A 17,775-nucleotide genomic window follows, 5' to 3' on the forward strand; every position below is an offset into this window, starting at 1 on the left:
GCGATTAAAAAAAAATCGCGAAATTTAAGTGACGCGAAAATTAAATGTCGCGACAATAACCGAACGCGAAAGTTAAGTGACTCACATTATGTCAATAACTAAAACAATCATTTTGAGCTTTTCTGTGGTAATGTTCTGATCCTCTTCATCGCTACTGCTTTCCGTCTCTACTCCAGGTAGCACTTATTTTGTGCAATCCCCAAACTGCCCATTTACTGGCTACGGATCCCTGAGTGTGTGTCACTCAAAAACGCAAAATTAAAGTGAGTCAAAATGCAAAATTTTCGCAAAATCGCGAAATTAAGGTGTCACGAAATATGCGAACCTCAAAATCGCGAAATTAACGTGTAAAGTAAAGTGAAGGGTTAGGTGTCACGAAATTTTCGTGTAATAAGGTACGTGGCAACTGACAGATGCGCCTATAGAATAACAGCTTCAGTATTTTTACTTTGTGCGCGATGTAGACGATAACTCTTCGCCTTGAGGTGATTCAGGGGACACAGCTCCTCTTTTCCAAAAAATCAAAGGGCCAAGCAGCCTACGGAAAGCCATCTTCAGTACTGGCAGCCTCAGAGCATACACGAATGGGTTAACGAGCGAGTTCAATGTGATTAACACAAAATGAAGATCTCTCAACCAATGAATGACCTCGCAGCTGCAGCCGTGACATAAATTCATGAGATAGATCATGATACAGGCTGGACCATAACACGCTAGGAAGGCCAAAAGCATCACCAAATGTGTTTTGGTTAATTTTTTCTCCCACAGCAAGTGTCGCTCCTGTGCCTTGTTTCGTTCATTATCGTCCTGGTGCAACTCAACCAACTCCTTGACTTTCTTTTTTGCAGCCAAAAACACGCGCACGTACGAAAATAATAAGATAAAAATAGTGCAAAACAAAGTTAAGTTCGCAAAAACAAAGGCGTACGTAACAAAGCCAATGACAAACAGCAAGCCGCTGCACGCAATGGACAGGACCCAGATGACAACAGACCCTTGGAGGACTCGAGCATTCGTCATGTTCACATGGTACCAAAATGGAGAAGTTATTGCCAGGTAACGGTCGATTGTCAAGATGACCAGGCTCAACAAAGAGGCGGTGCAGCACATGAAATAGACAAACTGCGACAGCCATGAGTTGTGGACTGACAAGCCATGTGCTTCCCTCCAGTGTGTAACCATGGACAGCGGTTCTACCATCACGCCCACAATCAAATCAGTGATAGCCAGGTTAAGAATGAAAAGAATGAAAGGTGTGCGGTGAAGATTTTTGTTTGGATCTAACAGGACTGACAGGATAATCAACAGGTTACCAGGGACTGTGAAGAGACAATACACTGCTGCTGTACACAAAGTAGTAATCGACACCTCTTTTGGTGCTCCGACCCCCTGGCAGTGGCTTGCTCCCAGGCTCATCGTTTTTCTCTACGGTTAAGCAGTCTTGAGATTTGTGTCTACAAAGAAAAACAAAAAAAAGAACTTTTTAATAGTGTTATCGTCTTAAAGAAGAAATTGACTGCTTGCTTCTGAGACACACCGGGTCTTGGCGATTGATCCAATCAGCTGAGTAAAGAAAAACCAAGCCGGAAAACAAGTCTGATTAAAAGGTGAAGGAATATATTATCTAAAGCCAAAATTTCGAAATGCGCTGCCTCTCTTTATCGTTCATTTGATTTGATTTTTGTTAATTGTTAACTTCAGTTTACAGTGTCCCCAATTAATGCTCCAGCGCTAGAACGACTAGACACTTAAATAGTAAAGTTCCTTTTCTTTTGCATGTTTGCATTATTGTCTTGGTGCAACTCTGGTGTAGCGCTTCCACCCGACTCGATTAGCTTTGCTATTTTCGAGTGGCACTTGTGCTACAGCCTTTTTGTAAAATAAATGTAATAAATGACTGATGTTGTTGTGAGTAAGTCACGTATAACAACTGAGGTTTACAGAGAGATTTTCGGTTTTTGGTACATTCATTTGTTTACTTATACATTCATTTATATGACCCATTTTCTACATGAATACTCAAACAAGACGCTCCATAAAGCGTACACTGGGTTGCCTGTGGTACGTGTTACACAAAAACAGAAGGCACTGCAGGGTTCCAGTTAATTTTTTCAAGTGGGGCGTCTTTAAGACCATTTGAGGGTCACCCACATGTCACGCCAGCAGAGGCCCTTCACGTTCACACCTTTAATTATTTTGTAATGTCCTTTCCCATTTTGAGGTCTTTTAGGTTTTTAAGCTTTGGTAATAAATTCAGTTTAAAGATAACAAAACACGCTCTTGAGTAAAACTCACTCGTTTCTTCTTTAAATAAATACTATTAGTCTGCAAAAAACTAACTGCGAATTGCTCTGACGGACGTTTTCCAGCACGTCATGCATGTCTTGCAGTTGCAATAAGCAAACGTTTATTGCACACACTAAGAAAGGACTGAAGATGTGGTTGCCGCTTCATAATTCCTCTACTTGTTAGTCTAATCTGACGTCACGTCAAAATATTGTTTGGCTTTACGTTTGCACCAAAAAGTATCGTACAAGCCAGGAGTTAACAGAAAAAGACAAGAAAAAAAAAACAGTTTTATATATAACTCTGAATCAAATTCTCATCGAAAGATTAATGAAAATCGATCGTAAAAACACGAAAATTTCTGCACTCTTTGACTTTTGTGGTGCTTTGTCAAAAGGAAGAAATTGAACACGTGCTAGGCAACCATAAACGTGCACGTGATCACCTTGTGTCAACTGAATGAACTAAGGGAAAGAATGTTAATCGTTCGTCGTAAAACAACGTACTTTTTAGCCAAGAAACTTCCGTCTTTGGTTTTTTAATTTTGTTGTAATATTTAACTGAATATTTACATTTCATCTGTCGGGTCAGGAAGCCTTCTTTGTCGGGTTCCTGAGAAACGTATCTATTTTGTCCGGCAGGGTGAACTATTTACACAATCGCAAGGTTGAGCGGCCATGTAATTGAAAATCTGAACATCTATGAGATACATAACCCTAATTCGTATATCAACCTCGTCACATTGAGTGTTTAATCTCTGCCTAGATCCAATTATCATTAACTCGGTCTTAGTCACATTTAAATTCAACCTGTTGGCTCTCAGCCAACAGTTAAGGTTACTGAGTTCAGGAGTTAATGCTAGTTTAAGCTTTGTTAAAGTTTTTGCAGTTAGGGTTATATTGGTATCGTCAGCGAACATTCTCGGGGAAGCCTCCCGGAGGCAGTTAGGAAGAGCGTTAATATACATTAAAAATAGCAAGGGACCTAATATGCTGCCTTGCGGAACCCTACAAGTAATAGTGCGAGGAGTTGACAGTCTTCCATTAACGTTACATCTTGTTACATAATGCTTTGATTGCTATGATTGTTATGCAAATTTTCACAGAGAATATTATGTTATAAAAAATATCTACGGATGGATCGTTAAAAAATCTTTGTTTTAGCGGTTATTAGAACACAAAAGATACAACGCTTGATGAGAAATATTATTTTTGTTAATATTTGAAAGAAGAAAAATTTCGCGGGAATCGGAACGCGGTGAAAATGAGTTAACAAATTTGCATAGGTGCGTTGAAATGCGGTGTCTGACATTTGCAGACTGCAGACAGCAGACTGGCTACCAATAGGGCTGATAAACAGTATTTAAGTCTTAACACCCATTTCAAATAGCGCTGATAAACAGTATAGGGTTAGGGTTAGGGTTGATGAAGAAATGATCAAGAGAGTAGATCGCACTAAATCCCTCGGTCTTATCATTGATGATCGGCTTTCTTGGTCAAATCATGTAGACGAAATATGCAGGAAAGTTTCCTCAGCTATAGGGGCCTTAAAACGAATACGGCACTTTATCTCAGCTAATACTGCGCTTCAAATTTATAACGCTTTAATATTACCTCATTCTGATTATAGCAGTCCTGTCTGGGACTGCTTAAGTGGCCAGTCAAGTGATAAGCTGCAAAAATTACAAAATCGCGCAGCTAGGGTAATTACTAAATTACCGTTTGATACGAGTCAACGAGATGCTGAATATAACTTGAGAAACTTAGAAGGTAAACTTACTCTACCCAAGCCAAATACTAATGATTTGAAACGAAGTTTCTGTTATAGCGGGGCCTGTTTGTGAAACAATTTGCCCTAATACTTAAGAAATGCTGACTCTATTGGGCAGTTCAAACGCACAATCAAGCAAGTATCTGACCTATCGGATTCCCACACGGCAATCATGTAAAACAGTTGTAAAGCGTTTTTTTACTTTTTTAGCCTAATTGATGATTTTCCGTGTTTAAATAAAGTTTACTTACTCACTTAACACAAAAATAGCAACGCACGCAACAAATTTTGTCGCATTTACCTCTTCGTCGAATTCTCATGCTTAACACAGAAATTTTTAGTTATTGTGAAAATCATCAGGCTTTCTCTATTCGTTAGCAATCAACCTTTAAATTTTCAGAGAAATTGACCGGTCCGCGAATATTTTGAGTTTTTTTCAATGGGATGTCAAAAGGCCAAGTGGATGTTTTGCATAATCGGGCAAGTTCGGGCGATCAAGTTGCGCGTGTGACCGTTATAAATATTTTTTCACAAAATGTTCCCGAATCGTCAAGTATCACCACAGAAGACAAGAACATCATTCTAAAAGCTTATTCTACGCAAAAAGATTAATAAAGTTAACACAACAGAAAGACGCTAACCTCATTTTGCCACGAAAATGTGTAACTATTGCCATAAAAACTATCCAGTTAAGCTTGCATATTACAAAACATGATGAACTCATAAGGGCCACCTTTTCCAGCGAAATATTTTTGAAACAAACAACATATTTGCTATAAGAGGCGTTTTTGGCAAAAACCCCTTCCTATTTCTATTACGTGCGTATAGACAAGAAACTCAATCGTGTCAAATTCAGGATCAAACCAACAACATATTTAACAAATAAAGAAGCCTTGACTGTGCTCTGTTCTGTTGTAAAGCACGCAGGAAACGGCTAGAGCACGAAAGAAGTGTAGGGGGAAACACGAGCCGATAGGCGAGTGTTTCTCCCTACTTCTTGAGTGCTCTAGCCGCTTCCTAAGTGCTTTACAACAGAACAGAGCACAGTCAAGGCTTCTTTATTTGTTTTATGATAAAAAACAAGTAATTTTCTTCAAAAATTCTACTTTATTTTCAAAGCGCGCGCTGCTTGTGGTGAACTGAGATGTCGTCAGCACAGTGCTTTATACTCTGATAAAGCACGCTACTTTGGACCAATCAGCGCGCTTGTAAGAATGTTTAAGATATTTGATTGGTTAATGAAACAAAGGCTTGTCAAAACATCAATCAACTGGAAAATCACACAAAATTAGAATTTATGGAAAAACAAGTGCCTCAATGTTCGGTTTCAGTCCGTAAAAAACAGCAAAAAAGAGGATCTAAATGATTAAGTTCAGTGAAAACCGGCCGAATTGTTGCCCATGAAAACCTGCACGTTTCCGACATGACAACTGGAAAACAAACTCTTCATTGCTTGCGGCTGGAATCTGAAAACCTGTTGGGAATTTTGTAAATGAAGAACTCCAGCGTGAGGACTTTCTGAGCTTGAAAGAACTGCTGGACCGGGCGACGGTTGAGGTCTTCCATCCAAAGCACTTGACAGAATATCTGAGCAAGCCTTTAACTGACAGCTTCAATAATACCCAAGGTAAAATTCGGAAATTCATCTGCCATTTCTGCGAATGATGGCGTGGGCTTTCGTTTGTTCCGTGCTTTGTACTCTCATAAAGCACGCTGTTTAAACCAATGAGAGCGCGCGTTATATAGAAACTTTATTATAATATTTGCTATAAGAGGAAAAAACCCCTTCCTATTTCATTACGTATGTGAAGAAAAGGAACTCAGTCGTGTCAAATTACCAAAATAAATTCAGGATCAAACCGTTTCTATGAAGAACCTTTTCCTTGAATAATGAAGCATAAAACAGACGACAATTAAGGTTTCTTTCAAATAGTTCTTGGCTATCACATTTCCAATTATTTTTTTTTTACCTGAAGACTGTTCAGAGTTGAGTACAAATAAATGCAAATTGCCAGACAACTGAGATGCGACTTCAGTAAATAATGTGATGCATTCAAGGCGTTCGATTCCTTTTAAACTCATACAGAATTTGCCATTTGGTTTCAGTCTTGTATATGACACCACAGTTAGCCAAACAACATTAGAAACAAAGCTCATATGATGATATCCGACAGCAAAAGATGCAGTTGTTATCGAAGACCATTACTCGTCGGTGGGTTTCAAGTGGAGTTATAGGCTCCCCTACCTTGTCACCTTGAAAGAAAATTTCCTGGGAGGCCCACGCCTTAACCACGTAAATCACCTCTTTGATGGCTGTATCGCCAGCATGGTTGTCCTGGTGGTGTAGTGGTGATCACACCCGACTAGTAATGAGGGGACGTGGGTTCAAATCCCGCTCAGGGCAAATTTTCTTTCAAACATTTATTACTGGGTTGCCGTAGGCATCCCAGTCGGGAAATGGGTAGATCATTATTTTTTTTTATTTTCCGTGTCGGTAAAAGTCTTGCCCGTCACTCCCCTGCTAAGTGGTCTCTTTCTGCATAGAGCCTTCTGCCCGTATTTTCTTAGGATAGAGAGGGTAGTGGAAATGCGTAGACTTCTCTGGTGGACACAGTAGAATGATAAACTTAATCTGCAATGGCGTCGGAAGTCACGTAACGCAAATGGCGTTTTACTGGATCTTAAACAAAATATACCCTTATGGAGCTCAATAATGGAAAGTCAGTTGGAGGAACTAGGCAGGCGGTGAAGACAAATCCCTGGAATCGTAAAAGCGACGAGTAATGGACTTCGACAACAATCTATCGCCCGTCGAGCAGAAATCAAAGTGAGCTGTATTTACCTGAAGCACATGGTAATTTCACACGATTGAGTTTCTTGTCTTCACGCACGCAATGAAATATGAAGAGGTTTTCGCCTCTAAGAGCAACTATGTTGTTTGTTTCAATAAATTTTTCGCTGGAAAAGGATTCTGTGGTATTTTCTGCCTTTGTGAATTATAATATCATGTTGTGTATTGAATTTTCGAGCTTAAGGTTGAAATGTGATACGGGAGAAGTTTTTTAGTATTACTCTGTAAGCAGGAAGGGTTCACAGGCCTGTTGGAAGCGTGCTTGAGTTTCAACAAAATGAGCCCCAAAATCAGTGAAAAATTGTGACGCGGATGAATAATAAAGTAGCTGCTATTTCCAAAATGATGGAATTACCTGGTGATAAATTACGTCGTACGCGTCTTGGAGAGTAAATTTTGACTTTGCATAAACAAGAGTTGGGCGATTGTGATCTTTGTTTTGACTTCGCTCATTTCACTGTCAAACTTTATAACACTTGACAGAAAAAGAAACTTGACACGGATACTTCACTGTTTGGCGACTAAACATACCGCGGTAACTTAATCACGGCGCCCGCTGAATTCCGGCCATGTCACTTTCGATTTTGCGATTTATTTGAACATAGCAAAAATCTCCCAAAATGTTTGTCGCTGATCGTAACTTTTTATATTCTATATTCATGGTTCAAAATTAATGTTGTTTTCATGTCGTAAATATTTTACTCTCGATCGACCGTTCCGGAAACTTCATTCTGCTCTTTCTAAAAACTGTGTATCAATAGTTATTTGCTTTTGCATCAATATTTGTTTTGCATAAAGCAAGCTAACAAAATCTGTACTTTGCTGAGTTCGCATTTGTTAGCGTTAATAGTATTTTCGGTCAGATCCTTGTGTCTTAGGAGGGGTTTATTGTTTTTGGTCTCCCATCCTGATACTAACCCCACCCGAAAGGGCTTAACTTCAGTGAATTTTAGTATAAGAAAGCATTCAGATGCTCAGAAGGCACACTTGTGGTGAAAAGAAGTTGTGAGGGAACTTGCAAATTATCAACATGTCAGCCCAGAAGCCAATGTTTCTCGCTTCTCTTTTATTTGTTATTCTTCGGAGACTGGAATGCTGTATTTCAATACCACACAATTCAGTGCCTTCTGATTTTCTGTAACACGTACCACAGGCAACCCAGTGTATGCTTCACGGAAGCATCTCGTTCAGTTAAAAAAATGATTATTTGGGGTGTGCATTGTCAGGGTTTCTCTCTCTCTCTCTCTCTCTCTCTCTCTCTCTCTCTCTCTCTCTCTCTATATATATATATATATATATATATTACAGTTTTATTAAGTCTGGGCTATCCCAAGTCTTATTTCTACGACAGAATATAAAATATGTTGCTCTAATGGCTAGACTTATCATTTTTTTGATTATATAGTGTTGTTGCGTTTTGTCAATGTTAATGTCATTCATCATTTCTAAGAACGTAGAGCATTCGTTGGAGAGAACACCAAGGGAGCTCATGGAAAGGTTTACAAATTTGACACATCTGTAGTTACTTCTCATGTCTTTGACCACGTTCATGTATTTTTCTTTTTTGCGTACTGCATTGTTTTTAAGGTTAGATTCAAAACCAACCGTTAGTTCTAGAATATATAGGCACTTGGACTGTATTAGGAAAAGAAGATCTGGACGATAATTTTCACAAGTTATAATTGAAGGACTCGGAAAGCCATTGACATCACCATAGAGTGAAGAGAGATCATTAATTACAGGTTGAAGTGAGTTGGCAATGAAGTTGAGAATTGAGTCGTGTCTCCAGGTGAAGTGATCAAGGTAATGTTTACAACCAGCGACAATATGGAGGAGTGACTCAGGGTTAAGGCAAAAGGAGCAATCAGGACTTTGTGATAATCCCCATCTTGTCATATTCGTACTTGTAGGAAGGGAGTTGTTGATGTAGCGAATGGTAAAATTGTAGATGTTCTTGGGTAGATGAGACTGGGCAGACGACCAAATAGAGTTAACAGATGACAATGAGTGCTTGATAACATTTGTAAAAAAGAAACCTTGAGATGTTAAGTGGTGTTGCAGTTTGTCTTCTTGATTAGAACGGAAGTCTTTAAGAACTTCCTTGGTGGATTTGAGCACATCGTATTGAATATTGGTGTGACTGCTTGACGACTTCCAGAGATCTTTTAGGGAATCATTACGTGACTCTTTTAATGAATTGGGGAGAACTGTTTTGCACTGTGTGAATTTAACTGAAGGAGGACAAATGCCAAATTTATTGCGTTCTAGAAAAACATTACTCAGTGTACCAGATATCGGGATTTCAAGCCATTTTCGAATATAGCCGCTCACTATAGAATCAAAATTTGCTATTATCCAGGTTTTTGATATGTCAGCTACAGTAAACTGCCAGGACAGTTTAGATAGGACACAGAGGCTGTACAGCAGAAGTTTGTTTTTGGGATGCAGTGGTTTCTCATTAATGTCACACATCAAGTCTTGTACAAGGGAGGACAATTCTGACATGTGTTGGTTGTTAGACATGTTGAAGTCAAAGTAGAGTCCTAAGTAACGAAATGATTCACCCATTTCCACACACGGGACAAGAACTCCATTTATCAACAGTTTAGGTAAATATTGGACAGATTTAGTGCACAGTTTCCGTATTCCAAAAGTAAAACATTTGTCAACCCTTATTATCATATTAGACCATTGACACCAGATTATAAAGCGGTTGATTAGGTGCTGATTTTCTGATTCCTGACCACTTATAACAGCGGCGTCGTCTGCGAACTGGAACCAGTGGATCGGATTTAAGAACCTTAGGGAAAAGCCAAATTGACGATATTTTTCAGATTTAATGTGCTGGAGAAACGTGTTGAAACACAAGTTAAAAAGAAGAGGGCTGAGGCAATCACCTTGAAGTACTACTACTACTACTACTACTACTACTACTACTACTACTACTACTACTACTACTACTACTACTACTACTACTACTACTACTACTACTACTACTACTGCTGCTGCTGCTACTACTACTACTACTAATAATAATAATAATAATCCTGTTGACGTCTCAAGGTTATTCAGCCGAGACCGATAGCTCTACTAATTCACAAGACTACAAATCAACTGAAAGCAGAATAAATCAAATCAAACCAAATGATGGTTTTTGAGGAGGAGGGAAAACCGGAGTACCTGGGGAAAAACCTCTCGGAGCAGAGTAGAAAACCAAAAAACTCAACCCACATATGACGCCGAGTCTGGGAATCGAACCCGGTGGGAGGTGAGTGCTCCCACCACCGCGCCAGCCCTGCTGCCGAAAAGAGTACAACGCAAGGACAGAGCTATTTTCAACCTGGATACCCCACTCTCTCACAGATGTCCCCACTGTGGAAGAGGCTTCATCCGCACGGATTGGCCCCATCAGCCAACTCCATACGCATAATCCAAAATTAACAAGCAATTACAAAAATGTCATGGTCATCGATTTCGATGGAAGAACAAGAGGTAGGAGATGGAGGAGCTTTGCGATTGGTGGAATCAGTGATAAGAATACAGGAAAAGATTAACGGAATGAAAAAAGTGTTCATTGATTCCGTAGAGATTGCATGGGAGAGCCTATTTGAAAAATGAATGTTCGTTTGAAATTTCTGCGGTTTTTGTGGGGTCTTCATCCTCCACTATGCTAACGTCGGCGGAATTTATTTGCGCACGTGTCGCGATCGCAAGGTCATCTAAGGAGGAATTTGAATCACGTGTTGCAAGTTGCCAATCGGCCATTTTGTGCCTTCGTCTTTGATACGCACATGTAAATTGCGTTTTTGTTCAAAATAGACATTGTCATCAGATATTTTAGTAAAGTTCGTTAGGCGAGGTGTGAAAGAAAGGCTCTAACAAAGCAAGAAGTTACATCTCGTGACCTTGAGTATTTGGAATAAAATAGAATTTTCATCAAAGAAAGTCTCACAGAAAGGAACGACAAGCTCTTCAGTGATTGCCTCAAAGCCAATTTAAAGGACAATAACTTTAAATTTTTATGGACTCGATCCGAAGAGATATTCATTAGAAAAACCGAAGTGAGCCAGGTAATTCATGTGAGAGAAACTAGCGATTTGCCCGGAAGGATAGAGAAGAAATGCCCAGCGGAACGTAAGTGTGTGTTTTTTCGTCCTTCTATAGTCGTATAAATGAATTGTCATAAATATCAATCTACTTTAATATGATGTAACGACTTTGAGTTTTTAGCTCGCTTCGAAATCTCCGCTTCCCCTTCCAAGGTAGACCACTTAATTAAATATGAGGGATGTTGATCTCAATCTGCCTTCAGATGTAAATGTTCAATATTATATTGCGCATGATTTATGTCAATGAATGCTTCTCTGATGAATATCTCTCTATCCTGCATTGCAATATTAGGAACTTGACAGCTAATTTTGACAACCTTCAAACTATGTTGTCTAATCTGTATTTTCCTTTATCGATAGTGGGACTTACTGAGATTAAGCTAAAAGTTGGTCAGAATTTATTTTCCGTGAAAGATATATATGAAATACATCATATATTGCATTGCGGGTATGAAATCAAATGAAACCATGTTGTCCCGCAGTGATGAGCGCAAATTTCTATTGCGTCGAGAAGCCTGAAAAATTTTCAGGACTTCAACGGGATTTGAACCCGCGACCTCGCGATACCGGTGCGATGCTTTAACCAACTGAGCTATGAAGCCACTGACGTTGGGAGCTGGTCACTTCTGAGTTCACAACTTCCCGTGATAAGTAATTATGAGTGAAAGATATATATGAAATACATCATATATTGCACTGCAGGTATGAAATCAAATGAAACCATGTTTTCTCGCAGTGATGAGCGCAAATTTCTATTGCGTCGAGAAGCCTGAAAATTTTGTTGGTTAAAGCATCGCACCGGTATCGCGAGGTCGCAGGTTCAAATCCCGTTGAAGTCCTGAAAAATTTTCAGGCTTCTCGACGCAATAGAAATTTGCGCTCATCACTGCGAGACAACATGGTTTCATTTGATTTCATACCCGCAGTGTAATATATGATGTATTTCATATATATCTTTCACTCATAATTACTTATCACGGGAAGTTGTGAACTCAGAAGTGACCAGCTCCCAACGTCAGTGGCTTCATAGCTCAGTTGGTTAAAGCATCGCACCGGTATCGCGAGGTCGAGGGTTCAAATCCCGTTGAAGTCCTGAAAATTTTTCAGGCTTCTCGACGCAATAGAAATTTGCGCTCATCACTGCGAGACAACATGGTTTCATTTAATTTATTATCCAATACTTATCTTTTAGGGTATTACACAAAAATTTGGTTTTATCAACGGAGTTGATAATGTAAATTGGCCACCGTACAGAGATTCTCAAAGCTGACGTTTCGAGCGTTAGCCCTTCGTCAGAGCGAATCGAGGAATTGTGGGTTACGTGTAGTTTTTATAATAGAGTAGGAGCTACGCTATTGGTGGTAACATGGCAACGTGAAAAATAGGAATATATTAGTTTGCTTCATTGCCAAGTGTTACAAACGCTTGAGGTGTTGTTTTTTTTATAAACAATATAATCTGTTATCAGGACTGATCTTAGAAGAACAACGAATGATTTTGAAGCATTGTGGATAGAAATTGACATTGAATCTCATCATAATGTAATTTGTGGTGTTATTTATGGACATCAAAATAGTAATTTTCAGACCTCTTTAGATAACGCAAATACAACAGTGGATAAAATTCATAGAGAGAATAAATACTGTACAGGAAGTTTGTTTCTGACATCTAACAGTAGTCCATTTATGACTCTTCGAAATGCTTTCATGGAGCTTTTTTCTCACCTTAACTATAGCTGTTGTTTGCTAACTATTGACATTAATACAGTTGCAGGTTTTAGAAATCCACAGCAAAGTTTAACATTTTGACATGCATTTGAGGGATTTGCATAGCCAAAACAAAATTAACGTAGCACTGAGCCACTGATTAAATACTTTTCCTAAGTCTTTATGATGCCAGAAGACAACAAAAACGAAAAATCACGAGTGTGTCAAGTGCCTTGGTTTGCCAGTTACTAGCTACGGCCCTCATTAAATTCAAAACAAATTTTGATAATTGATCAAATTAATCACACTAAAGCCCCCACATTTACGCATTGCAGACCCATTTTTTGTATTACCTTAGTATGGTGATATGTCACAAAGTTCACAGGGACTCGACTTCAGTAGTATGAAAAGAAATATCGAAACTTGAGAGAACATGATTAATAGTCTTAATTTGGTTATTTACAAATTATGGTAGATACGAAGTGTGGACCAACGAAACAAATCCAACCAGCATTTAGAGCGGGATTGGAACCAAGCCCATGCAAATGATGCACTGGAGCTATGTGCCACGCTTCATTTTCAGATTTCTGTCAGTGGGCAGGTGTCACCCACCGGCAATCTAATCCTAGAAAAGACTGAACAGTACATGTCTGGCACGCAATCCTCGTAAATGGGCAATCCTGTCCAGCAAGCAAAAGAGTGGGTTGCCGAGCGATCAACAAATTTGTACGTTATCTCACGACGCTTAATAAATGTAACCACGACATAATTGAACTTCATCAAAGGGAGGTGAAGACAAGCATTCTCGCTGACATCACGGGCTCAGAATAGTCAGCAGAAGCTTCTTTTTGACATACGTTTCTAAGATATGTTCCAATATCTCTTCCAAAAATCAATTTGTTTCGTGAACGGCGGTTAGCGCAGAAACGGGGTTGCGATCCATATTAGAGTGTCTTTTCTCCCTGTCTCATAAGAAAAGAATTTCTGCTCTGCTGGCTAGTTAGTAACTAAATTTTCCGTCAGCTAATCAGAGAAAGTTATAAATTAGGTTTCCCTCTAACTTCGAATAACTCAGTTATCAGTGATCCAATGAAGCTTTTCTTTTGTCAAACAATGGTCAGTTTTGTTCACAGATTACCAGCTATAGACTAAAGCCCGTATAGACCGGCAGCCTTTGAAACACACCTTTCCATCTTTACCTTAATCTTCGCACTACAAATTTGAATTGGCTCTGATCAGTGCAGTAAGTTAATTACACAAAGGCTATTTTTGCGGCGGTTGATATTTAGCCAATACGGTCGTGACAGAGAATAGTTCCGTTGGGGATTTTTCCGATTCTTCAATGAAGTTCCCTCTCTAAGTAAACACATACATACACATTTAATTGACGACTCCTTTCAGGGAAAATGAAATACAACAACAACAAAGGCAACAACAACTGTTAAGAATCCCAACTTACAAGTGCAGCTGAGAAGTTCAACCAGGGACTATCAAAATCAAATTCAACGAGCGGTCAGAGCGCGTCTTGAACCCGGGATCCGCGGATCTCAAAGGCAAGGACCTTAACGGTCACCATCGCATATGAAAATTTATTTGACAACATTGTTGTATATATGAGACTAAAATAAGGCTATCTAGGAGACCTGAGTAGGAAATTGAAATATTGTTATGACTTTCTATTAGATTTTATCAGGAGACTTTCGGAAGTTAACGTTAATTTTTAATCAGTTCAAAAAATGAATAGAATCATTCCCAATTTTGCATTATTTGGACTGCCTTATTACCTTAGGGCAACTACAGCCTTAATTAAAAATGATTTAGCAGCCAGTAGAGTTAAAGTCAGACAAAAGGTTATTTCTAAAGTTGCCTGTGCATGGTTTGTGAGGCAACTTTCTAAGATGTGCACTTAACAAAAAAAATACATTTTCCAAAATACTTTTGCGTTTGAAATCTACTTTTGTCTCAAGCCTGTCTACTGATTGCGGAGACTGGAGATCAAATCAGATTAATGAAGGTCAATGCAAAGCTTGGTTGCTGGTGAGAAAGGAAAACTGCAGGACCCAAAGAAAAGTACTTCGGAGCAGAGGGGAAGATAAATATATTCAAACGAAATCAGACACGAGTCGAACAATTAAACCTTCACCACAATGGTGGAGGGCGAAAGCTCTGTACACTGAATCAGATGATTGCCTCTACTCGCTCTCCTGTTCCCCTGCTCCCGACTTCAAGTATAAAAACACACGGTTATACTATACCGCAGTTTCCCGTTTAATACCATGAGCTACTGAATTAAACGATATACTGTCGTAACAGAAGTATGAGGTTCGTGGTCTGCGAGAAAAAAGGATAATCTTGAATACCTTACCTAAATCAAAACGCCACAAACTGAAATTTTCCCTGAAGATAGCTTTTTCGTTTCTTGCGATAATATTAAATTGACACGTTCCAAACTGAAATATTTCTCTTGTAAGTCGGAAAAAGGAGAACGCAAACGCAAGTCCTTCGTCTGCGAATTTGGTCCTTGGTCCGAGAATCATGTAAGCAGCCCACAAAAATACGTGTGAATCCCGATAATTTCTTTACGAACATGAAAATTTATATATTCTTTATGTTCCTTGATCAATCTCAGCAACAGTCGTATTGGATGTCCTTGTGAGTATAGAATCTGCTTTTATTTTTAGTTGACCGTCTCCCACCCAACACAATTTCCATTTCATATATATAATTATATTATAATAAGACCTTGTAAATATTATAGAAATACAAAAGAAGGTAACCCGTTCGTAAACATGTATAAAGAAGATTTTGAAAATATTTAGTTAAAGCAAAGACTTTTCAATTTATCGAAGGTTTTCTTTACCTGCTTTGCGAGATTTGAGTTCCCTGGGGTCATAAGTCGTATGAGTCGCGGACTAAGGAGTGGTGTCTCTCTGCATAGAGTCTTCTGCGCGTATTTTCTTAGGATCGAGAGGGTAGTGGAAATGCGTAGATTTCTCTGGTAGACACAGTAGAATATTTAACTTAACCTGCAATGACGTCGAAAGCCATTGTAACGCGAATGGCGTTTTAGTGGATCCTTAAACAAAATATACCCTTATGGAGCCCAATAATGGAAAGTCAACTGGATAAACAAGACAGGCGGTGAAAAATAAATATCTGGAATTGTCAAAGCGACAAGTCATGGTCTTCGACTACAATTGCTTCTTTCGCCGTCGGATATCACAAAGTGAGGTATGTTTCGAACTTATTTGGTTAACTCTGGTGTTATGTTCAACATTGAAACCAAATGGCAAATTCTGTATGGGTTTAACAAACATTGAAGAAATCGAACGCCTTGAATGCATCTGTGTTTACCAAAGTCGCAGTCAGTTGTCTGGCAATTTACATTATTTTGTACTCAACTCTGCACAGTCTTCAGGTAAAAAAAAAGGAAATGTGACAGTGAAGAATTATTTAAAAGAAAGCTTGTTGTCTATTCTGTGCTTCATTATTCACGGAAAAGGTTCTTCAGAAAAGGGGTTCTTCCTGATCTGTCATAAATTTATTTCATTGCATATGCTTTGTGACACGGATTGTGTCTTGTTTGCACGCACGCACGCAATTGAAATAGGAACGGTTTTTTGCCTCTAATAGCAAATATATTGTTTGTGTTGTGTAACTTTCGAGTTAACAAATTTGCACACATGGGTTGAAATGTGATACGGGAGGATTTTTGTGGTAGTGCACTGTAAGCAGCGCGTGCATAAGTCACGAAAATAAACTGGGCCAGGTTGTTCAAAAGCCGATTAACGCTAATCTCAGATTAAAAATAAAACAAGAAGTTTATTTCATTTCTTCAAAAAAATTGTTCAGCGCCAATATTCGGCAAAAGAAACTGTTACTCAAAAGTTGAAAAAGTAAAACCAAAGTTTACGCTAATCCTGGTTCGAACAACCGGGCCCAGGTCTGTTGGAAGCGTGCTTGAGTTTGAACAAAATGAGCCCCAAAATCAGCAAAAAATTGTGACGCTGATGAATAACAAAGCAGCTGCTATTTCCAAAACGATGGAATTACCTGGTGATAAATAACCTCGTCTTGGAGAGTAAATTTTTGACTTTGCAGAAACAATGGTCAACCTCAAGATTTGGGCGATTGTGATCTTTGTGTTGAATTCACTCATTTCTTGTCAAACTTTATAACATTTGAAAGAAAAAGAAAACGAACAAAAACAAAAACCCGGTATCTTGGCATCATTTGACACAGATGCTTCATTGTTTTGCGAGTAAACATCCCTCGGTAACTTGATCACGGCGCCCGCTGAATTCGATGTCACTTATTTTACTTGTGCAGCTAAGAGTACAATAACAAAATTGAACGTAGCAAAACTCTCCCAAAATGTTTTTCGTTGATGGTAAATTTTTATATTCGCGGTTCAAAATTAATGTTGTTTTCATGTCGTAAATTTTTTTTCTGATGGCAAAATATTTTATTTTCGATCGACCATCCTGAAAACTTCCTCCTGCTCTTCGTAAAAACTGTTTATCAATATTTATTTACTTTTGCATCAATACTTTGTTTTGCTTAAAGCAAGCTAACAAAATCTGTAGCTTGCTTTGTTTACATTTTTGAGCGTTAAAATAGAATTTTCGGTCCTATGCTTCTGTTACAAAGTGGTATTTTTTTTAGGCCACCCATCCAGATACCAACCCTGCCGGAAAGGGATTAACTTCAGTGAACGTTTGTTTTACAAAACTGTCACAGTCTCTGAGTGCACGCTTAAACTTGTGGTGAAAAGAAATTGTGAGGGAACTTGAAAATGATCAACATGTCAGCCTAGAAGCCAATGTTTCTCGATTCCCTTTTATCTTCTTCAATCTTTCTGGGTTTAGTACTTTACTAGTAACCACATGTCTCCTCAGGGAGCTATTTATCTAAGACTTCTACCATGGCCCTACAATGATATACAATACGAAAACAATATCGTGTACTATTAGAGCTAAAAATTACCCAAAGACAACTTGAATCTCCTGGAAGACAAAATGCAGCTCAGTTGACAATATGGAATAAAGCGCTG

General features: G+C 38.8%; 1 protein-coding gene across 3 annotated transcripts in view; it reads right to left on the reverse strand.

The window, feature by feature from the left end:
- LOC138002530 (adrenocorticotropic hormone receptor-like) overlaps positions 1-17,775 on the reverse strand; it is a 30,389-nt gene that overhangs the window by 4,585 nt on the left and 8,029 nt on the right. For all 3 annotated transcript variants that reach the window (XM_068848657.1, XM_068848616.1, XM_068848581.1), the window contains exon 2: positions 449-1,454. In XM_068848657.1, the coding sequence (XP_068704758.1) occupies positions 449-1,416 (968 nt within the window). In that variant the 5' untranslated portion in view covers positions 1,417-1,454. The remainder of the gene's footprint in view (positions 1-448; positions 1,455-17,775) is intronic.

This window comes from Montipora foliosa, chromosome 1 (assembly GCF_036669935.1).
Source record: "Montipora foliosa isolate CH-2021 chromosome 1, ASM3666993v2, whole genome shotgun sequence".
Classification (NCBI taxonomy): Eukaryota; Metazoa; Cnidaria; class Anthozoa; order Scleractinia; family Acroporidae; genus Montipora; species Montipora foliosa.